Source organism: Procambarus clarkii, chromosome 23, assembly GCF_040958095.1.
Source record: "Procambarus clarkii isolate CNS0578487 chromosome 23, FALCON_Pclarkii_2.0, whole genome shotgun sequence".
Taxonomy (NCBI): Eukaryota; Metazoa; Arthropoda; class Malacostraca; order Decapoda; family Cambaridae; genus Procambarus; species Procambarus clarkii.
In genome coordinates, this window is record NC_091172.1 from 34473328 (window position 1) to 34498182 (window position 24855).

Below are 24855 nucleotides of genomic sequence, written 5' to 3' on the forward strand. Positions count from 1 at the left end.
CAGTGCAGGAAGGGGGTGCGTCATCCTCAGCAGTGCTCCCTCTTTTTAACAGGAGAATACTACTGCTTTGTCCATTCTCCCACACTGGTGCAAAGGTCCCATTCTCCCTTTTGCCTTAGCCTGGACACCCAGTCACCTTCTCAGGGCAGCCCCCTCACAGGTGACCCCTCTAGCACATGGTCCGGTGACTCACAATGGCCCTACATTGGTGCCCTTTTGCACGTAGGGGCAGGAGAGGGGGGCGAGGGCAACCCTCACCGGCCCCAGGGAGGTGTATGTGAGCCCCTCACCACGACAAGGCAACACCATGTTGGGGCTTCATGCTCAAGCTGCATGGCAGGAAAGCCCCCCCTCTCGTTCGTTCCTGGTCGTGCAAACACTACTAATGAGCTCAGAATGTTGCGCAGGCCCCTCTGCACCACCTTGCACCTGCCCATTACGTGACGTCTCCTGCACAACCTGTTGGGTGCCCTAGAAATCACCTGAACACTAGAAATGTATGCATTTATAGGAGAAGCACTTATAGAGTGTGCTTCGTTATAAGCACAGGAGGTGCACACACTTCGCTCTTTGGCCTGTCTTATCATGCCTGCCTCCGAGCAGGGGAGTCTGTACATACAGTACTGCAGGAGACAAGCACACACTTTGCCTGGAACAACTTAAGTTCTCAAGGAGTGGTGCCATCCTCACCTTCTCCTATAAACACAGTACACGCAGGACCCCGGCTTTACAACTGCGAGCTATCCTCGAGTGCCCACACTGCCCCATCTGGGCACTGCGGAAGCTTATCCAGATACTGGGTGCATGGCCGGGGCCCCTTATTCATGCACAAGGCAGGGAACCCGGTCACCAGGCAGGACTTTGCTAGGATGCTCCATACCTCACTTGCAGCACGCGACATTACAAAGGGCAATTTATGCACTCCTTCCGCATTGGCAAGGCTACGCAAATGCATTTGGATAAACTCCCGGCCGAAACAATTATGGCAGTGGAAAGGTGGAAAAACGAGGCATTCAACTCATACATCAAACGGGACAGTGTCATACTTCCACCGTGAAGTCAGTCCAGCAGCCAGCTACCGTTTATCCTTCGGGGTGGGGGATTCCACACCAACTGGCCTGGCAGATGGGGGTGCTCTGCCAGAATCTGCCCAATTGATAGGCTTGCACTTCTGGCAGTAGCTTAGTACATATTTTAGTTAACTCTGTAACTCATCTAACACATAATTAATTAAGACTGAATAAGGGTTACTAAGGATTTAGATTAACACCGAACAAATGAGTTATGGGAAGAATGTACATTTGCTAAGAACATGCTTTAACTAAGCTATTAAATCAGTAATCTAAGCTATTAAATCAGTAATATTAACTGATTATATTAAAAAGATTTATATTAATTAACTATATTAAACAATTAAGTTTCATTAATTGTAATTTGATTCAAATTATTTAATAAATAAGCTAGAAAGAATGTGCCTTTGCAAAGGCACATTTTCCTTCCAGCATGTATAAAATATAAAATGTCTATATTATATAAAACAGAAGTATTAAAAAAACTTCCTGTGAGAGGAGAGTAATCTGCTATTGCCAAGAAGCAAAATACAGTATATAATAGGATTGAGGAAAATGATTAGTATTTGAGACAAATATATTTCCATTTCATTTGTTTTTGTAATATTACAGGAACATTTACCTAGCACACAACCTGGCCAGCAGAAAAATAATCATAACATACATTAATTCTGACATTGTCAATGTGAAGTGCAACCCTAGTTAGTACTAACCAGCTTCAAATATATGTATGTCTGTACAATGTAAATCTAATGCATCTTCTATGCATACAAATGTGTTACAAAGTTAACATTACAAAAGATTGAAACAGTGGATACTGTTTCTAGATACTTCAGTGGATACTGAAACAGTGGAAATACTGATCATGATTCCTAAATATTGTTTTTAACAGCATTGTACAATTTGTTTTTATACCAAAAATAACAAGTCCTATAAAAAACTGGAAAGAGCATATATTAATCTTTTGTAAAGAGAATTAGGTTAAAATTTATCTCAAAGAAGTAATGCCTAGCATTTTCATATCTTTATAAATTTCATTTTGGTCATATCACTGATGTTTTTCAATTTCAGACAAGTCCATATAGTACATAACCTTATTTGCTCTACAAAGAAGGTATAACACACAGTACCTCAAATATAAAATGTTTGATGCAGACTTTAAGCCTAAGACAACTAATATTATGGGAACATTGTAATATTAGTTGTCCACAGAAACCCATATTTCATATGGGTGCCAAAATAAAAAAATTGTTAAAGTATTTAATTATATAAACATTGTTGTATTTTTATACACTTAAAATACATTCAACAAGAAAATGAATTTTTGTAGGAACTAGAATGCCATACTAATATATACCCTTTCCATATATATATTAATTTTTATATCTGGTATACTGTATGGTTAAACCTATATCTGGTATACTGTATGGTTAAACCTCCGACTTTAAGAATCAGAAATAATGAATTTCACTTTACGTATAACTTTGTGCTTATACCGTACTCTACATCATGCTCTGATTATTTTACTTGTTAACTCTCTCCATTTTAGCATTCTTTTCATGCTTCAAAATTTCTATGCTCCTATATTTCCTGCAAAGTTTACAATGTCATGCACACAGATGTTTAATTGCCTTCAATCTCATCCACAGAAACTCAAGATAAATAATATTAATGATTTAAACTTTAGATACATGGCCCTAAATCATGCTCTTTAGCTTCATATTCTTAATTTTGTGCCTGTACTTGGCCCAATATTTATCCAACTCAACCTGTACAATTTCCTTAAAAATTTTCTAACATTTACTATCTGCTTTTAATTATTTTTAAAGTTAAATTTTCTCAGGATTTTTAAGTCTAAGTTCATGTTCTTAAGTGAACACAATATATAATATTGTTACTCACTAATGATACCCCATCCCTGTGAAATTGGGATTAAATGGGAAAATGATAATGAGTGAATCAATGCTATTCATTGGCTTCGTGTGACTTATAATTATGATGGCTGAGTAAATTGGAAATTACCCAAAATCAACACATATGCATTGAAATTAAATGGATTTTTAAAAGAAAAAAGTGATATCCTTATGAAGCTTATATACAAGCACAAAAATTTCCCCGTTTCATTATCTACAAAAGAATTAAGCTGCTTGCCAGATGAGACATGACTGGCATTTTCATTACCATGCATCAGAAACATTCCATGTTTTCTGATGCATGGAATTTCATGCATCACTTCCACACCCTTAGTGTTAAGTATGTACAAGCCCAAGTAGGAGGCAAGAGGCACAGACAACTTGCTCGAGGGGCGAGACCAGACTGATTATTTTCTGCAAGTAGTTGGGTCATCTCCTCAGACTCACACTGTGTTCTGGGCGATGCAGAGGGCACTATTACACCATCAAGTGTTGAAATCAGCAACAACACTTAACACCTTCAAAAGAGTTTTACACTTAACCTGTCACATTAAGCATTCCCATTTTGCTTATGTTAAGAAACAAAATATGACAAACAGAATTATAATTTCTTTGTGGACAGGTATAAAATGTTTAAGAAATATAAATAAGAAAACCCCACATAAACTTGACAAAAAAACTGTGTTGAATGTAATGAAACGTCATTTTCTAGGTGAGTCCCGGAGGCTCCCCAGAGCTATCCAGGCTGAATGGATATGTATATCTTTCTGGCATCAGTCAATGCATGGAGTTCTTGCCTACCGGGGACCTCGAGCCAGAACCTGGCCCCCTTTAGAGGGGCAGGAGGAGCAATGGCCTATAGAGACCCCCCTGTGGTTGGGAGCATTCTATGTCTGCCATTGACCGGGGACAGGCACCCAGTAAGGTAGGTGCCCCAAAACAAACCCCTATTCTGGTAAAATTAGTGCGACCGAACAAATGGACAGAACTCACAACGAAAATTATCAAACTAGCACGACGTCATCATGTCCCTGCGCCGCTGTCTGCACAACACCCCCCTCTCCAAGAGGGGGAAGGGGGAGCCCCAGACCCATCTGCCGGCAACCCAACCCACAGTTCTTAGGCTGGATGTCAAAAAGCGCTAAAAACACCGTCGACCGAAGGGAGGGAGGGATGCCGGGGAGTCTCTGAGACTCACCCAGAAAATGGCATTTCATTACATTCAACGCTGGTTTTCTGAGGGGAAGCCCCATCAACTCCCAGAGCTAACTACACAAAGATAAGGAAAAACAGGGGTTTACCCGGGAGGTGGTTCATCCTCACGCCTCAACACGAAGTCGAGACAACTGGCTGCAGCCGCCAACCCAATGCAACGCAGGCCCTACCTGGCCCATGAACATTCACCAGGTAGTGAGCAGCCAGGATACTGTTCGACCTTCAAAAACCCCGCGCCCGAATGTCAACCCAAGACATGTTGCCAAAGATGGCAGCCAAAGCAGCAAACTTACGCACGTTGTGGGCCCGATAAACCACAAGCTGGCTTAATAACCCTGCGGACAACCTGAGAGACCCGAGCCCGAGAACAGGGGAGAAGGGAAACCGGGTCCACCCAAAACGCCTCCCCGGCCACTGAAGCCGTGGTGCGCAAATACCGGAGGAGAGCCGTAACCGGACACAACACATGATGCACCCTTGGCCTGACCAATCCCCAAGGGCAGTACTTACTGGGCACCTAGGGAAGGTGACCCTTGGCGCATGCAGCCAGAGTACTGTGGAATATGTCTCCAGGCTCATGCACCCCCGGAAAAGACAGCCCACACAACAAGGCACAGAACTGAAACAAAACTGGAGCCAGAGACACGATCGCACCAGATTCCCATCAACCAAGAACTGAGGGCTGGGTCGCCGGCAGATGAGTCTGGGGCTCCCCCTCCCGGAGAGGGGGTGGGGGGATTGCACAGACAGGGCATGGCGACATGATGATGTCATGGTAGTTTGTTAATTTTTGGTTGCGGAGTTCTGTCCACCTGTTCGGCCTTGGGTCGCAATAATTTTACCAGAATAGGGGTTTGTTTTGGGGCGCCTGTCTTTTAGGGTGCCTGTCCCGGTCGATGGCAGATATAGAATGCTCCCAACCAAAGGGGGGGATCTCTATAGGCCATTGCTCCTCGTGCCTCTCTAGAGGGGGCCAGGTTCTGGTTCGTGGTCCCCAGTAGGCAAGAATTCCATGTACATTGACTGATGCCAGAAAGATATATATATCCATTCAGCCTGGATAGCTCTGGGGAGCCAACGGGGCTCCCCCCAGAAAAAAATACTTAAAAGAGAAAGGTATCACAGTGTGAGAATGTGTGCCTTTATCTTTTACCCAAGATAATACTGACAACTTTCAGTAATAACTGAAATAAACTGATTACCAATCACCTGTAATTCTGATATAAAAATGAGCAGAGGGCATGAACTATTATCATTCAATATATAAAGTATATATTTTCCACAGACAACATTTATGATCTACAGGTGATTTCATGACTGCATAAATGTTGTCTGTGGCAGACAGCATGAGGTAATATTCTTTCAAGCCAAAACCATGGTTTAAAATAAAATTCAATTGCAGATACAGTGACACCTCGGCTTATGAATGCCCCTATTTATGAACTTTCCGGTTTACGAGCTCAATTTCTTCATAAAATGTGAATCGGCTTACAAGCTTTGCCTCGAGTAACGTAGTTTGTTGATATGCATATGGGCAACCTAGCGTGTGGTTCCTGATGGCACGGTCATGCGTTCTTCAGTTTACCAGTGCCACCCACTTAGTGACAATCACGCTTGAATTCTTTGTAAAGAATTTCATTGTGTTTCATTTTTTGGGGGTTTTGAACAAAAAGTAATTATTATATATCCTGCCATGGGTCCCAGGAAAGTCAATGGTAAGGTTCAACCTAAGAAAACACATGTGAGGATGACCATAGAGCAAAAACAAGAGATCATTCGTAAACATGAAAATGGTACATGGGTTGTTGAACTAGCTAGGCAGTACAACAAATCTATGTCAATGATATGTACTGTAATTGCTAAGAAAAAGGACATTACGAGTGCTAAAGTGGCAAAAGGCGTATCAACAATCATAAAACAAAGAACACAAACACTTGCGGATGTTGAAAAGTTATTAATTTGGATACACAACAAGGAGTTAGCAGGTGATAGCATTTCAAGAGGCCATCAATTGTGAAAAGCAAGGCTATTGTATGAAGACCTTTTAAAGAAAACCCCTGGAACAAGTGAAGCAGATACAGTACAGAAGAGTTTAAGGCAAGCAGGGGGATTGGTTTGAGAAATTTAGTAAAAGAAATGGCATTCACAGTGTTGTGAAAGTTGTGAGTTGATGGAGGAACACAGCGAAGAACTGACCACCGAAGACCTCCTAGCCCTTCACAAGGAGCAGCAACAAGAGACAGCTGAGGAAATTTCTTCTTCAGAGGAGGAGGCAGTACAGAATGTCCCTCAACAATTAAAAAGTGGTGTAGACTATGGGAAAAAACGCAAACTTTTGTTGAAACGACTCACCCAGAGCAAGCTGTAGTAGGCCGTTGCCTTATTTAATCTTTTTAATGACACTGTGATGCCTTACTACAGACAAGTGTTACAGCATAGGGAAAAACAAGTCTCTATGGACAGGTTTTTAGTGAGAAAAACAAGCAATGAGCCACAACCAGGTCCTAGTGGTATGCAGCTAAAATGTGTGAGAGAGTGTACCCCAGAGAAGTCATCACTGACTGATGTTATAATGGAAGGGGACTCCCCCCTTTCCAAACACTAACACCTCTCCTCATTTCCCCTTCCTCACCGTCTTCCATATGCCAACGAGTCGTCAATAAAGGTAAGCTATAACTTGTACATACCATAGTACTAAATATTTATGTGAATTAGGTATGAAATATATTTTGAAGTTAATTTTTTGGGGAGTGTAGAACAGATTAATTCAGTGTACACTATTTCTTGTGGGTAAATTTTGTTTCGGGTTGTGAATTTTCGGCTTATGAACCTTCTCTGGAACGGATTAAATTCGTAAACAGAGGGGCCACTGTACTCACACCTAAATACTGCACTTTACAGCATATGCACAGTATTATGTTAAAAACAGGTAGTCCCCCAGCTGGTAGCATTGGATATATTTTCTGGGAGTCATACCCAGCTTGTAGCACTAAAGATACAAAGTCAATGTTTGACTTTGGGAGAGTCAAACTTTACAAAAATATGAATCAGAAAAACTTAACACTTTATACAAGTTTTCAATGTACTCAGTATAAAATATATTTTGTACTAAGCTTTATAACATAAATAAATATGATTATATATGTCATGAATAATATTTTTGTGAAAAATGAAGTGTGAGAAAATCACAGATAATTTCCTGCCCATCTTTATCATCATCATTTTCCTGCTCAGAGATGGAAAATGAAATTGCAAGTATACCAATACACTTTAGTAATAAAAAAACTTACTTCTCGTTGTTACCAACCAATATATGACTGTGTTTAGCTGAAATACTGAATTAAAAAGTAAACCTAAAATAAAATGACTTCTTTTAATCCTATCAAGCAACTTTATTACAGTATATATTCTGGTACAATATATCAAATTGAAAGACTGGTATGTCTCAAGTATATATATACCATAGTCAGGGTTTCTTTTATCAACCACGAAGGTAATAATATCTTTAAATGTGTAAATACTGTAAATTATTTTGTCTAAATCTTTAAAGTAATGCCTTTTAAGCTCAATAGAAAAACTATAATATTAAATAGCTACATCAAAGCTCATATGAAGATCATGAAGTGAGCTGGTATTTCAGGAAAAATGATGTGTTATGATATTGATTCACAGTGACCCAGAGACCTTGTTCACAAATATATGCTTTCATCAGTTAGCTCCTCTAATGCATCTGTATATTCACCTTCAGAACTGTCTCTACTAGCTTGACGGTCAAGTCCACGAGACATCATTGCATAATTCTTCAACTGACGTTCATTTTCAAGGGATACTTTCAATTTAAGATCCATACTACTTCTGTTGCCACAAAAACTGTACACACGTTTTGCTGTCTTCACCACATCACTTACAGATATCTTTCGTATGAACTGTTTCTTTCTCACTATAACGTCTGCAATTTCTTTCTTTATAGTATCAATGCAGACGAGTGTGTTAAACTCTACCAGCTTTGTCAGGCGATCAAACTGCTTTGGCTCATATACAAAGTTCATAGAAGAAAATGGATTCAGAGGATCATCAAAAATGGGGAAGTCAGCAAAACTGAATTCCTCTTCTGTTTCTCTTGGAACTCCTGTAAATAATTATTTAATTTTTATTTTAAATTCATCAAGAATCAGAATGTAAGTGAACAGAAAATTCAAAATAACGTCATAAAATCCCTTGAGAAAAGAAATCAGAAAATCTAGAAACAATTACTAGCAAACTAATTCACAATTCCAATTTTATTTTATTATTTATAAATGCTACCTCATGTGAGCTTAATGCAGGTAAATAACATGTCATGAACACAAGTTAACACTTTTGCCCGGTGATCACGCATAATGCAGGAAATTTTTTTCTCACAGATGTACACCAATCATGCATATTGTGCTGTAAATTAAAATATTTGTTAAAATTCTAATTTATATAATTTTAAGGTCAGAACACTGGAAAGCGTATATATGTCCCAGGACTCGCGGGGCCGGGTACGAATCGCCAAACCCACCTTGGGGTGGGTTTGGGTACGCGCTCTGGGAACGCGAAAGTGTTAATTATTGATAGTGATCTAAATACATACTTTAATACTTATGCAGTACAGTGCACACACCAGGCATGTATACACTGAGAGGTGAACTCAATTCTCAGTGTATATACACAGAGTTTACTTTTGTCCTGCACTATGTTCAGGACTAGAGTATATTTGTTGATTAGTCAGTAAACTACTGTATTGTGGTGGCTTAACCATTAAATGGCTAAGCTAACTAATAGCCCTACATTATGGTGCACATGAAAAAAGCATTCATAAAATCCACAAGGAACAAATGGATATTAGTAATTGGAGAACAGGAGAAAATCACAGATAGTCATTAAAGCTATTCAAGAGTTAAGAACCTTTCAGAGGTTGATAGACCTTCAGCTTAACACCATGTATACTTCTTCACTAATATGATGCTTCATAGTTTACATCAGTACAGTATGGTATTGCATAGTTTGATTTCAATGCTTAATATTTGTAACTACATAATTAAATGCAATTTATTTGAGATTTAAATAACAACATTAAAATCTTTAATTAGATGATGTTAATGATGAAAAATATCAGGTTAGTCAAAGATCAACTAAATCAACAACAAAATGTCAAAACACCAGTCTTAGAAAAAGAAAATAATCCATTCAGAAGTTTACAAAATTCCTAATATCTTTTACACATGCCTTATTTTAATGCCTAAGGGTATTAGGGTGACAGTAATACAATAACTAGGTATGTATAAACTAATAGATAACACTTAAAATAGTCTCAAATCTTCAACAAAATCTAGAATACACTAATATACAAAATTATGTCTAACGAATGAAGGTAACAAACTACAGTATTTGTATCAACACACCATAACTTCCAATAACATACCTGGTGCTTTAAAATTCTTAAATTTGTTGTTGACCAGTGGAAAATGCAGAATGACTGGACAAAACTGGTCAGTTGGATGCTTGAACACGTAACACTCACGGACTTCTTCATTTTCATATTGACCAACCTGCAGAATGATGTTTCCAATATATTTTATCTTAGATAATAAACCAATATTCACCAGTAAAGTAATTTTTCAATAATAAGCACCCTTCACATGGATCTTTTGTTAAGATTAGTCAAAACATTATTTGAATATACTTTTAATAGTTTACCTGATTTTGTATTGGAGGAAATGGGACTTTGTTTTGCACTGCCCATTTTTCTGCAAGTAGTAGTTCCTTGAAAGGCTGTGCTTTGTCTGAGGGCCTCTGAGAGAAGTCAAATGAAAGGTAAATATCAACAGCTCGTTGTGGTCGCAGAAGGAGTGGGTACGGAGAGTTGAAGGCCAGCCCAGAGTCAACTATGAACAACTTCTTTGCTGTGTTATCTAAGGGCTTATACCTGCTACTCATTCCAATGTCCACTGAAATTAGAAGAAATATTGTTGATTTAAAAATTATGAATAACTGATAAATTATGAAATCAAACAATGTACGGTACACCATAGCTATATGAACTGTCACACACAGATCACACTAACGTGATGCATCAAATGAACAAATCCACAAGGGCCGTGATGAGGATTCGAATCCGTGACGAGAATTCGAACGAACTAGCTCAGTCGATTAAGGCAGTGTCTGGGATGCTCCCAGACGCAGGTTCGAATCCTCGTCACGGCCCTTGTGGATTTGTTTATATGAACTGTATTTCTCTACGAATATAATACATAATTTTTGCTTGAGGGAAGCATGTGTGGTATTACTTGAATTTACCCGAGAGCCACCATCTATCTACTGGCCTCCATAGCAACAGGAAGCCAGCAGCTCATCAAAAGTCCCCATATATTTCCTGATTAATTTTTTCAAGTGCTTTTTGAACCGCAGTTAAATCTTGACATTTATTACTTCAGTGGGTAGAGAGTTCCATGGGTTCATAAACCAATGAGTGAAAACCATCCTGTTTTCTATCCTACATTGTGGCTTGTTGAACTTGATGCTGTTGTTCCTTGTATGTGTCGTGTGATCTTTTAAATAAGTGGTCTGGATTAATATCCTCCAATCTGTTCAGTATTTTATAAGTTTCTATGAAATCTGCTCTATCATATCTGATTTGCAGTGTTGTTATTCCTGAGGCTCTTGACCTTTCCTGGTATGAGAGTCGACTTAGTTCTAGGATGATTTTTGCTGCTTTTGCTCCCTACACTTTATCCAAAACCAGATATGTCATTCTGAAGATGAGGTCTCCATGCATGAGAAGAAAAACAGCGTTAAATGTAATGAAACGCCATTTTCTAGGTGAGTCCCAGAGGTTCCCCAGAGCTATCCAGGCTGATATTGATATCCTTAACTTTGGCATCAGTTGATGTGGGTTCTATCGGGGACTATGAGCCAGAACCTGGCCCCCTCAGACAGGCATGAGGAACAATAGCCTATTGAAATTCACATGTGATTTTGGAGCATTCCATATCTGCCATCGACCGGGACAGGCTCCCAGAAAGGTAAGCTTCCCTAAACAAACCCCTATTCTGGTTAAAACGATGAAAATAGACAAATGAGTGGACAGAACTCCCCAAATGAAAACGAGCAAATGAGCATGACGTCACATGAGCTGCGCCGCATGTCTGCACAGCTCTATCCTCCCCGGGAGGGAAAAGTGGGAGCCCAGACCCCTGCACCAGCGATCCACCCTGCAGTTCTGAGGCTGGATATCAAAATACCTGAAAACCGTCGACCGGAGGGAGGGAGGGAGGGAGAGAGGGATGCCGGGCAGCCTCTGAGACTCACCCAGAAAATAGCGTTTCATTACATTCAACACTGGTTTTCTGGGGGGAGCCGCTATGGCTCCCCGGAGCTACTTCACCAAAGACAAAAGCAGAGGGACTCATCCGGGAGGTGGTCAGTGCTCACATCACAACACTAAGTCAAAACAGGCTGTAACCGCCGACCCAAAGAGAACACAGGCCCGACTAGGCCCAGGAACATACACAAGGTAGTGTGCAGCCAGGACCCAGCGTGACCGCCAAAAACTCCGTGCCCAAAAGTCAGCCCAAGATATGGTGCCAAAGACGGCAGCAAGCGCAGCAAACTTACGAACGTCACGGGCATGGGGATAGACCACAGGCTGGCTAGACCGAAAGACCCTGCAGACGACCAGAGAGACCTGAACCCGAGAACAGGGAAGAAGGGAAATCGGATCAACCCAAAGCTTGTCCCGGCCACAGAGGCCCTGGCGCACAAATAATAACCTCGTGCCCCTACCAGTGCAAAAACTACCACTTACCCCAAGGCAAACAAGGGTGGAAACCCCCCCAAAACACTCAGGGCAGTCAATCACCAAGCAGCAAAAGACCAATAGAGGTAGACCCAATGTGAATTGTGGAAGAGAACCCCAAGCCCCAAGGGCAGGTACAGTACTTACAGGGCACTCAGGGAAGGTGACCCCTAAGCACATGCAGCCCGAGTACCTGTGAATATTAGTCCCAGCTCACATGCCACAGTAAGAGCAGCACTGAAACAGAGGACAGCACAACAAGAATCCGGAGCTGGAGCCACACGACTATGCCGTATCAAGTCAGCCAAAGAACTGAAGTGTGGATCGCCGGTGCGGGGGAGGGTCTGAGGCTTCCCCCTTTCCGTTCCTGGGGAGGGGGAGCTGCGTAGACATGTGGCGCGGCTTGTGTGACGTCATGCTCATTTGCTAGTTTTCATTTGGGGAGTTCTGTCAACTATTTTGTCTATTTTCGTTGTTTTTAACCAGAAAGGGGGGTTTGTTTTGGGACGCGTACCTTTCTGGGTGCCTGTCCCGGTCGATGGCAGATATAGAATGCTTCAAATCACATGTGCATTTCTATAGGCCATTGCTCCTCATGCCTTTCTGAGGGGGGGGGGGCGCAGGTTCTGGCTCGTAGTCCCCGGTAGGCCTAGAACTCCACCCACATCGACTGGTGCCAAAGTTAAGGATATTCATATCCTGGATAGCTCTGGGAAGCTGAAGGGGCTCCCTCCAGAAATTACCCTGAAGCAACACACACAAACTAACCGGTCCCCAGAGAGAATCCATGACCGTTACTGAATGGTAGCTGCGCCAGCCACAGTGTGCCCCCACCCAGCCCAAACCCACTCAATACCCGAGGCAAGATGGGCAGCCCAAGATACCCAGCGAACCCCAAGAGTGAAAACAACAAGCAATGAAGTTCTCAAATGGGAGTGAGACCCGAATGACTCAGGGAAGGTAACCCTGATCTGCAAGGGAAGTACTTACCGGGTACCTAGGGAAGGGAACCCTAGGTGCATGAAGCCCAGTATACTTGTAGGAACACCTGGTCACCACACAACACAGCTGGCAAAGTCACAAATGCAAAGACAGACAAAAATTGAGGCCAGAGAGGACATGTAAACAATGACACATCAGTCTACAAACTGAGGGGTAGTGCAGCCGAATTGCCTGAGCACCCCCCCCCCCCCCACTGGGGGAAGGGGGTGCTAACAAGCAGAGCACGCTAGTAGGACGACTATTGTTTGATTTTTTGTCTTCTTTTGGGGGGAGTTCTTTGGCTCTGTTCAGAAGTAGATTGAAATTTTAACCAGTTAGAAGTTTGTATTGGTTCGCCTACCTTTCTGGGCTTTCCCCGGTTGATGGCAGACATGACAAACTCTAAATGTAGAGAGCTCATATGGCCATTGCTCCTGCGCCTCTCTGAGAGGGCCAGGTTCTGGCTTGTGGCCCCCAGTAGGCACTCAAACTCCAAGGGCACCAAACTAATATGGCTCATGTCCATTTGATAGCTTCAGGGAGCCGATGGGACTCCCCTCAGACTTTGAGGGGAGTTCTTTTAGGCTTCGAGTCATCAAAAAATTAAAAAAAAAAAGATACTCTTCAATATTAAATAATAAATTCCAAACTATCCTACTATGAAAATAGATAAAAATAATATTTATAAACATGAAAGGATTCCATGGGAAAACCATCTCTTACATCCTGGGATGCAAACAATACTGGTGAAACAAATAGATCAAGCTCACCTACAATGGTACTGCCTTGAGGTTACCTTGAGATGATTTCGGGGCTTTTAGTGTCCCCGTGGCCAAGTCCTCGACCAGGCCTCCACCCCCAGGCCTCCACCCCCAGGAAGCAGCTTGTGACAGCTGACTAACACCCAGGTACCTATTTTACTGCTAGGTAACAGGGGCATAGGGTGAAAGAAACTCTGCCCATTGTTTCTCGCCGGCGCCCGGTATCGAACCTAGGACCACAGGATCACAAGTCCAGTGTGCTGTCTGCTCGGCCGACCGGCTCCTGCCCTGGCACCACACTCATAACATTAAATTAATTCAATAGCTTCTTTTCATTAATTGATGCTAACAATGTTAGAAACATCTCACACCCCAGGCAAGTGTTACTGCATAGCTCAAACTCACTAAAACTATTACCAGTCAATCCTTCAGATAATATCTCCATAATACACTCCTTCCATATCAACATCAGTAACATACATAGTTAGCACATGGCTTAGCACTTTTCATGACAATTACTTGTACTTATTAATAAACCTCAATGATATACAAAATGAACATTATTTTTTTCTTCAAAAAGGCCTTTGGAAAAATGTACTGATATAAACATTTATAGAACAATATTAAATCTACCAATATCATCAAAAATATTTGAGAAAATTATGTACAGAGAGCCAATTTGGCTATAGATCCCCGAAGTTTAATTCCTAGTTTTTGTTAACTTTTAGGAGTCTAACATAGTGACTGCCAACTGAAACTTCATCAATATGGAATTCAAAGCCATATAAGGACATGTTAGTTAGTATTGTTTATAAAATATTATATAATATTAGAGAGCATCCTGTATTTTCAAGTTAACAAGAAATAAATATTTTTTTTTTTAAATAAATGTATGTGATTTAATCCAGCAAACTGATTTACCCACTGACTGCTTCCAGAAGTATTGGTTCAACTTGGTGGTGACCAGCACACATTGGAACAAAATTAAAAAAATATATATTCTATTGCTTTTTACTGTCACTGTATAAAGCTACTGTATATACATACTATAATTAAAATAGTCACTTTAAGAAGTGATACATAAACTAACATTATTAACTTCTGGATTACAGTAAACAACACATGATCTTACAGTCAGAATCCACTGTATCCTCCTGGTCTTCATCTTCACCCATAACATCAACAGCAAAAGGCGATATAGGAAAGGAATGTCTGAGGGAAAGGCCTCGGAAGGGATTGAGCACTTCCCCTGCTCTCCCAGCTCTGGAATTTAGTATATTGGCTCCAGTCATGATGTTCTGCTTCAGGCCATCCCATAAACCTGCTTTCTTTTCTACTCTTGACTTTCGAAAGGTTTTTCTGCAAAATTAAAATTAATTTATGAAATAAGTAATTACTTTTTGTTTGAGTGAATTAAAATTTATGAACAAGACAATTTTATGACCAAAAGAACTAAAAGATAATTAATAACAAAAGAGCAAAGAAAATTTCCTGTATTACAGTTGAAAGAAGGAAAAATTATATTAAGAGTTGAATTATGTTTACATCAATAAAGTGTACCAAACATACAATTATGATGAACATAATTGAATCAACAATATGCACACCATATTTTTGAGTACAGCGATGATTCACTCATTTTATTATATAAATATATCAAACTACACACTATTGAATAATATTACAGCAAAAAAACTATGAAAAATCAATCAGAGACATTGAAATAATTAGGTAATTATCTCTTTGTGGCAACTCTGGCCTGACAGCTGGCGATTAACAGACCGCCTGGGACGCACGCTGAGTCAGCGCCTGTTTTTTGCCAGACTTCCCCGCCCTATAGCAGGCAATATATGCCACTTACGATTTTTTTATTATTTTTCCCATGATCAGTGAACACAAATTAACAGGTTAGGAAGAAAAATTTTTTTTTTTCAAAATTACATGCGCCTGTGGGGAACAAAGGATATTATACCCCTAGCATGTTAAGGGTTAATGCTATTTCAACTTTAGTAATAATTTATATAAATTTTAATTTAATATTCCACTAACATGCCAATTATAATAATTATCCACTAGTTTTCATCAATAGCCTAAGATCTGTTATACACACTTTGTAAACTCAAATCACATAACTGTCTATAAATTCATGCCAAAAGATTATAACCAATAATAATACTATAAAATACAACAAATATGATTATCTGAAAGACTTGCACAACTTAATGGTAGTGTTATTTTGGTTTAATCCCATTTTCCTTGATCCTTTGTATTTATACACCACTCTGTAATATAATCTTTGTATTCTTTTGCAAATTATAGATGAGTGATAGTGATTGAGTAATTATCAGACATATTAAACACTCATACTTGCCTTCTCTCAGCCCAGACTTTTGGTCCGGGTGCAGACCTATTATTTCCTTCTTTCCGAGATGCTTTAAAAGCTCCTTGGCGAACTAATCTTGAGGTAACAGCCGTCTGATTCGCCTGATACTCTGTCTTACCCCCTGGGTCACTCTCAGAGCTGGTCTTTCTGTTATCTTTAGAAGTCTTTCTCTTAGTTAGGTCAAAGTTAAATCCAGAAGAGAATTTTCGGGGTTTTTGTTGTGAATCTCCTTCAGTTCTTCCAGCAAATATTTTCCTTTCCTCTGTACCATTTAGATGAAGAGAATCAACTGATTTGGCTGTCAGCATTGTTTTGTTTTGATTAGATTTCCGGTGAAAAGGAGAGTTTTTTTTTGACAGTAGTGTGGAACTTTTCTCCTCTTGCTCAAAAGGACTAACAGTTTCTCCATGTTCTGAGATAGAACATCCTGATAACTCATTTTCCAAAGAATCTACTTTGACTGGCTGTGCTACAGAGTATCTTGGGACATCAAATTCTTCTTCTTCAGATTCTTTATCATCTTTACCCTGAATATCTTCCTCATCTTCTGAGTCCGAACTCTCTCCTGAGCTGTGAGTGTCATCTCTTTGTTCTGAAAAGAAAAAAAAAGATCTTGCAAGTACAGTACTATTCCAATAATACAAAGATCTTTGGAAGGTGAGAGGTGAAGAGAATGCACATCCTCTCAAAACAACCCAAAGATAAATGGGCAAAATAATAAATTAAAAATTAAAATTTATGAATACAGTATTGTACTGTATACTGTAGAGTACTCATAAGAGTTATATAGATTTTAAACCTTACATAGAGGAACCTGGTGTGATGAGCGGCTCCATCTACGAGCATTTCAGGTAACGAGCAAGCCACTCGCAGAAAATTTGTCTCGACTGACTGACGAGCTTCCTCCTAGCGTTCCTGCTGGTTCTTGCAAATTCTCAGATGCCTCCGACGATACAAATCAATGAATTTTTTTTTAAAGATGCTAATGATGCTAGGATATAAAAGGATGACTGCTGTAATGTTACAAAGCATTGATTATTTTTTTTTAGAAAATTGTTAATAAATTTAAAATTTTGAAAAAAGAAGAAATGTCAAAACATTCGTTCAGTGTATGTCAGGTAGGATGCCCCATTTTCTATAAAAAAATAAAAAAATAAAAAAAATGAAAATATTAAAAAAAAAATACAAAATAAGGTTCATTCAGTGTACATCAGGAAGGCTACTCCATTTTCTATAAAAAATAAAAAAACCCAGCATTGAATGTAATGAAACGCCATTTTCTGGGTGAGACCTGGAGGCTCCCCGGAGCTATACCAGGCTGATATGCTAATGTCAGACTTTGGCATCAGTCATGTGTATGGAGTTCTTAGGGCCTACCGGGGACCACGGCCAGAACCTGGCCCCCTCAGAGAGGCAATGGGAGCAATGGCCTATAGAAACCCCTGTGTGGTTGGAAGCATTCTATTGTCTGCCATCGACCGAGTCAAGCATCCAGAAAGGTAAGCATTCCAAAACAAACCCATATTCTGGTTAAAATTGCTACCAAAAGCCGAACTAGTGGATAGAACTCCCCAACAGAAAACAAGCAAACTAGTATGACGTCACACGTCACCGTGCCACTGTCTGCGTAGCTCACCCCTCCCCGGGAGGGGGAAGGGGGAGACCCAGATCTCTCACGCCGGCTATCCACCCATCAGTTCTGAGGCTGGATTTCAAAACACGCGAAAAACCGCTGACAGGAGGGAGGGAGGGAGGGTTGCCGGGGAGCCTCCAGGTCTCACCCAGAAAATGGCGTTTCATTACATTCAATGCTGGTTTTCTGGGGGGAGCCCCGTCGGCTCCCCGGAGCTAACTACCCACAGAGGAAGGTCAAAGGGACGGAACTGGGAGGCAGACACCACGCACCCCTCAACGAAAGCGAGACAACCGGCAGCAAACGCCAACCCAAGGTGACACAGCCCCGAAAGGGCCCGGGAACAACACGAGACAACGAGCAGCAAGGCCCCTGTACAAACACCAAAAGATCCATGCCCGAATGACAGCAAGGACATGCCGCCCAGATGGCAGCAAGAGCAGTGAAGCCACGAACGTCATGGGCATGGGGAAAGAGCACAGGCAGGCTAGCCGCAATAACATGGCGGACAACCAGGGACACCTTCACCCGCGAACAGGGAAGAACGGAACCGGATCAACTCAAAGCGCGCCCTGGACATAGAGGCCGCGGCATGCAAATAACAGTGGAGGGCCGCCACTGAACACAAAACACGACACCCCCCCGGCCCGACCAACCAAGCACCAACAAACCAAGGACCCTTCCGGAACGCAGCAGCCCCATCCCGTGCCAGAAAAGATGGAGACTGCTACCACCGAACAACCAAAATGCCAAGACCGAAGGAGCAGAAAACCCCTGCAGAGGAGAGCAAGAAGCCCAGCGACCCGACCCCCAGAGGCAAATGCCAACAGGAAAAAGAGCAGACGAAAAACAAACCGGAACCGAAGGGGAACCACCAACCGAGGAGAAGACAGAGCATGCTGACCAGAGACTAGGACGTTGTAAGCGGCACACGTACAAAACAACAAAACAAAAGACCAGAGACCAGGATGGTGAAACAATGCACGAGACAGCTTACTACCGGTGCAGAAGCAAAACCAAGATTGAAAGTAAGCCGAAGCGGCTCCGCCAGCGCCGCATGAAACGAGGCGACAGTATGTGGCAAGACGGCGGCTCCCAACCCCCACCAGAAAAACCAAGCTGACGCTAACAACCGTAGCCACCTAAGAAGGTACAGGATGAAAAGGAAGGACTGCCAAAATACCCCATACTGCCGCCAAGAAGAAGCATGCAGGTGGACCACCAACAACAAAGCCACCAGACCACCAACTGGAGGCGGGACACGTGAGGCAGAACATAATCAGCCCCGACAAGGCTCATCTGAGCCCAGGAAAAGGCGGAGCCACGTGAAGATCTCGGGAGTGACCACCAAAGCCCAAGCCGACAAAAAGGAGATGGAATGTCTGCCGACAGAAAGCTCCCCAATGCGAGCAAGCCCGCCAGGAGACCAGAAACGCCGGGTCCGACGCGAGACATCGCAAGACCCTGAAAAGCCAACAGGCAGGGCAAGCCAGGAAAACCGAAGAAGGTGTAAGGGTTGCCACCAGAACAGTACCCAAACCAAGGGGTACGAGCAACGGAAACAGACCAAGACACATAAGTGTACCATATGACACAGGCTGAAGGAACGCCCAAGGAACGCACAAAGAAAACCCCTGTGGCAAAGGAGGAAACAAAGGGAACCGCACAAGGAAGGGAAGTGGCGGAAACCGACCACCCCCCCCCATACAGCAGCAAGTGCAGGCAAAACCGAGCAAAGGAGATGCCAGGGAAGCGACAGGGGAGAGGCAGGACGAAAGAGCCAAAGCTCAAACCCCAAGAAACACAACCAGGGGTGGACAATCAGGTGTGGACAGAACCCCACGCACATGGAAGGGCCAAGCCAGGTACCCAAAGACCACAAAAAATAACACAAGCAAACCCCCATATGCAAGCCACAGGCAAAAAACAGCAGCAAAGTGCCACACCACAACCTGACACAGGAACAAGGGCATGCCAGTGCGAAACACGTTACCAAGGCACACGTGCAGCAACAACATGCACCACATGCAACACGCAACATGTATGCAGCAACTTGTCTCTGCAAAGGCAGAGAACGGAGCAGGCAGACTCCAGGCTGACCCAGACAGGGCCAACGGAGACACGACAGAACCCAGCAGGCCCAGAAACCTGCACACCAGGCGACCGACGGTGGAGATACCTGCTCAATACCTGCTCGATGGGGTTCTGGGAGTTCATTTACTCCCCAGGCCCGGCCCAAGGCTAGGCTTGACTTTTAAGAGGTTGGTCCACCAGGCTGTTGCTTGGAGTGGCCCGCAGACCCACGTACCCATCACAGCCAGGATGGTCTGGATCCTCTATGTCCTCTATCTTCAAGGATCCTTGATCCTTGAAGATGTCCACGGATGTACAGGCAATATGTCTTATGCTCGCAGGTAGGACGTTTAACAACTGCAGACCTCTGATGTTTATACAGTGTTCCCCGATTCAGTCTATGGCACCACTGCTCTCCACTGGTACTACCCTGCATGTACTTCTATATAGGTGGGACCAAAGAGCCAGAGCTCAAACCCCGCAAGCACAACCAGGTGAGAACATAACCAGCACCACAACCCACACACCTCATAACATGAAAGAGGTAGGTCCCCCGAATGACTCTAGCATGGGTTGGACATGCCTATGAGTGGGACTGGAAGGGTTGAAAAGGGACAGTCACCGGTGTGCTGACGGTCTCATTTGTACATAAATATACCTAAATAAAGACAGGTATATAAACATCTCCGCATCCAGCGCCTGGCCGAAAGACGCCAGATCGCAGAAACTCACCTGTCGAACGGAGGCACGAACGTGATACGACCCAACAGTGCCAAGAAGATCCCGGGAGCACCACCAGGTGAAGAAGCCAGAGCCGGACACGCAGGAGAGCAGGGTAGAGGCGGAGGAGGAGGCCCACACCCATGACACAGGGAAAACCTCAGCGTCCTCCCCACAGCTGTAATCCAGGACACCCCGGAGCGATGGGGCACATATCGGCGAAAGGAGAAGAGCGAGAGGCAAAGCACCCGATAAAAAAGCGCGCAAAACACCAGCACTGAAACACACCGCCCAGACCAAAACAAACTCCCATGGTGCATGTGCAGGACACGCTGGCTGAACCGCACAACCCGCTCTGCGGAAAGGCACCAACAAGGACTACTGCACAAGAAAAGTAGCCAAACAGAACGCAACCCTAGGGAACCGCTAATTAGAAAAACAACCCATCACATGGTACAGGAGCCAAAAGATGAAGCAGCGATAACATAACCGGCCAACAAAGCGAAGACAAGGAGCCCAATGGGAACTCAACCGGGCCACAAGTAGCCCAACTGGGCTACAAGTAGCCCAAACCTACCAAAGTAGGCGACCCGGACTAGGAGCCGACAGACGTTCCAATAATACAGGAAGTAGCGAAAACCTACCCGAACCCTCGAGAACACAGAAGCAAACACCAGTCCCGAAGGCACACAAAGGCCCAGTTGCACCCGAGACCAAAAGTCACGTAGAACCCCAATAATGGGGAAACATGATGAAGATACCCCGTCCTCCAAAAAATAAAGGGGAAGAGCAACAGAGAAGAGCACCCACCTACAGGACGGAACAACTGACTCAAAGGACAAAGAACCAAGCTCAGGGAGGGGCCGACGCCCAGCAACTCGTACGGCGAGGGGAGAGGAAAAACCATACGCCGCATAATCGCAAGCCCCGCCTAGAGGAGAGAAAAAAAACACCCCCGGGGTCCTATGGGGCCTAGGCCCCCCAAGTCAGCCCTGGGAACCCACACGACAGGCCCCGGGGCCGAGTCGTCCTCCCCAAAGCCCTGGCTGTACCAGAAAACCGGGGCAGCCGCAAAAATACTAAGGAAAGGAGCCCACTAGCAGACTCTTACAACACGGCTGGAGGAACAGGCTTGAATGCCTCGTCACTACCCCGGAAGGGGAATTTCCCGAGACCGCCCAAGTCTCAAAACCATCGAACCCAGCCCCGAACCTACAGACGGTAAGGAACCGGATGGAGGCAGGAAGGGGGGATCCAGGGGAAAGACAAGGGGGCGTGGAAGGAACCGAAGCAACCAACACCCCCAAGTCCCAACACGAACCAAAACGGGGCAGCCCTGGGGCTCCTGGGAAGCAAGCAAACGAAAGCGTTGCCACCACCAAAGCTCAATGTGCAATGCCCCTGCTGCCTGCACCCGTTAGTCAGCACACAACTGGGTAACCGAGCCACAACGAGCAACAAAACTCGCAGGACTCCGGGTCGAAGGTGTCACCGACCCCACAGGCAGCAGACGGAGGCAAAACCGAAAGTCACCCTGAGACAAGGGGTGAGAGCAACCCTCAAACTCGCTGGAAGCGAGGGGAGACTCCGGGATCACATCCATTGGACCCGTGCGCCCCCAGGGGTTTCCAAGGGTCCCGAGCATTTACTATAATAGGACTCACACTCAGGTAATCCCAGGCAGGGTACTGCTAACCGGTGCCCAAAGCTACCAAACAACTTTCTAAAAACTGAACCCCCGGGACATGTACACTCACGGGGATCTAGCAGGGGGAACCACCAGAATAACATATTCAGAACACAAGGGACACAGGGGGCAAGAACAAAGGCAGACTCTCCACCAGGTAGATAAACAAAAAGAAAAAGAAAACCCCGCAAGAGGACAGCGCACCCAGGCGGAACAGAGCCGGCCGCCATATAGGTAAAAACAGGCTGCACAGCACCCTGCACCCCACCAGTGCAAAACTGCCCCTTACCCTAAGGCGAACAAGGGAGGCAGAACACCCGAGCAATGACTCACCCAAATCAAGCTGCAGTAGGCTGTTGCCTTAACCTTTTCAGTGATGCATCACTACAGACAAATGTTAAAACGAAGGGAAAACAAGTGTCGCTAGACAAATTTTTAGTGAGACAAACAAGCAGTGAACCACAACCAGGTCCCAGTGGTATGCAGGAAAAACGTAGGAGAGAGTACCCGAGAGATATCATCACTGCCTGATGTTTGTTATAATGGAAGGGGACTCCCCGTCCAAACAGTAACACCTCTCCTCCTCCCCCCTCCTCACCATCTTCCATACACCATCAAGAGTCCTCCATAAAGGTAAGGTAAACATATGTACTGTATTGTAGTTAGAGAAAATAATTGTATTCAGTATAAACTGTATTTTTAAGTTAATATTTTTGGGGATGGGGAACGGATTAATTAAATTCCCTTATTTCTTATGGGAAAAATTGTTTCGACTCACGATATGTCTTTGGGAACTGAATACCATCATAAATCAAGGCCCCACTGTATATACACATCAGCCCGGTATAGCTCCAGGGAGCCGAAGGGCCTCTCCACAGAAAATAAGCATACACAAAACCACATTGGATGCATATATTTTGGGGGAAATTATGAAAATGAACATTAATATTAAAATTATAATTAAGTGGCAGTACTTACTTTCCATTTCGTCCTTCTGAGCATCTCTCATGATCTGCACAATGTCCTTCTTCCCCCCTTCCATCACCAGCCTCTTGATGAGTATTGTGAAGGCGCTGCCCCACACTCCTGAAATGTTGCTCTTCTTACTACTTACTCATAACACTGTGGCATATATAGTAAATAAATAAATATTTTATATAAGTAAAAGTATATACTTGCATACCGAGTTACAAGTAGAATGTTGGATTTCTAGATAGAGCTAGTATATATTATGCCTAAAGCCACTAATACACACACCATTTTGAGCAATATGTGGGAAAAGCTTAAAAACTAAGATTTAAGTCTAATTGAGATAAAATCATGAACTGAACTGAAGGAGAAGAAATAATGACAATAATTACATGTTGAATTGACAGCAGCAATTGCAACAGAGAAGCAATAGTAATTTTGAATAAATAAACAGAAGGACTACAATTTTCTTAAGTTTATACATAGCAGATATTAGCAGTTTATAAACTTAACCTTAAACTGCGCAAAACCTCATATGGTGTGTGACATTGAGCTCAGTTTTTTAAATTTTCTGAAACTCTTTCAATTTTTTGTGAATAATCTGCTAGGAAATGCTCCAACTCTGTCTAAATGATACCAGTGTAACTCGAAAAACAAGAAAATAAAAAATAATTATAAAATTGAATATTGAAAACTTCAGATTTTGAAATCGGCTGCAAAAATATAAAAATATCACTAACTGTTCATTTGGTGTTATTATGCTCTCAGAATAGCATATGATCTTCATTTTCATATAATTAGAATATAGGTTTTCAGTATAGTTTACTGTAAAAAAAAATTCAATATGGCATTTGAAATATGCGTAAATTTAGACAACAAACATTTATAATTCCAAACGTTTAGAGTTTATGAAAAATCAATTCTATAGGTCGGTCGGTCGGCTGGTGACTGATTTGTGACTGGTCGGCACCGACTCTGCTCGTAAGTCGGCTTCTCGAAATGGGTGCAGGCCTTTTTGCGGATCGCCCCTTGATGGAACGCTGGGGGGAGGCTGGCTCTGTTTACCCACACCTGGTCCCACGATTCATGGGCGTTTCGGGTCATATCCTCTTACTAGGGGTGGCATTGGGCCGCGCCGCCTCCTCTCGGAGGATCGGGCCTGGTGGGGCAGGTTTCTTCCCTTTACTCCGTCGGCTCACACTTGAGTGAGTTTGCTTGAGTGTGGTCAAGATAACTTCGTCCCTCAAGTGGGTATGTGGTGCCTCTCAGTGTATGTGGCACCCTTCCCCGACTGCATAGCCATTGCAGTAACCCTTTTCGGCGGGACTGGTCGAGGTAGGGTTACCTGTATCTCTTACCCCCTGGTCCAGCTGTTGCTTTGGGTTCTGGCTCGGCTGGAGTCCTATCAGGAGGAGGGTCCTCCTTCTGACCCCATGATGGCCAGCCCAGCCTTGGTTTCAGGCGCTGTTTGTTCGGTGTCTGAACCCGGGACGTTTTATGTGGCTCCGCCTCTTTCAGCAGATCGTGCCGGTGAAGTACCTTGCTGGTTTGACCTACTCTTCTACTCTTCACATCTGGTATTTCTGACGTGTGTGCATCACCACTTGTATAGTAATCAGGTGGGTTCTCTC

General features: G+C 43.2%; 1 protein-coding gene across 1 annotated transcript in view; it reads right to left on the bottom strand.

Annotated features, from left to right (window-relative positions):
* Positions 1 to 1633: 1633 nt before the first annotated feature.
* The window catches only part of LOC123764012 (cytosolic phospholipase A2), a 69206-nt gene continuing 45984 nt past the window's right edge, over positions 1634 to 24855 (bottom strand). The window contains exons 11-16 of the mRNA XM_069330165.1: positions 23234 to 23341; positions 16131 to 16734; positions 14892 to 15118; positions 9920 to 10170; positions 9645 to 9771; positions 1634 to 8327 (exon numbers count right to left, since the gene is read on the bottom strand). Of these exons, the coding sequence (XP_069186266.1) occupies positions 7888 to 8327; positions 9645 to 9771; positions 9920 to 10170; positions 14892 to 15118; positions 16131 to 16734; positions 23234 to 23341 (1757 nt within the window). The 3' untranslated portion in view covers positions 1634 to 7887. The remainder of the gene's footprint in view (positions 8328 to 9644; positions 9772 to 9919; positions 10171 to 14891; positions 15119 to 16130; positions 16735 to 23233; positions 23342 to 24855) is intronic.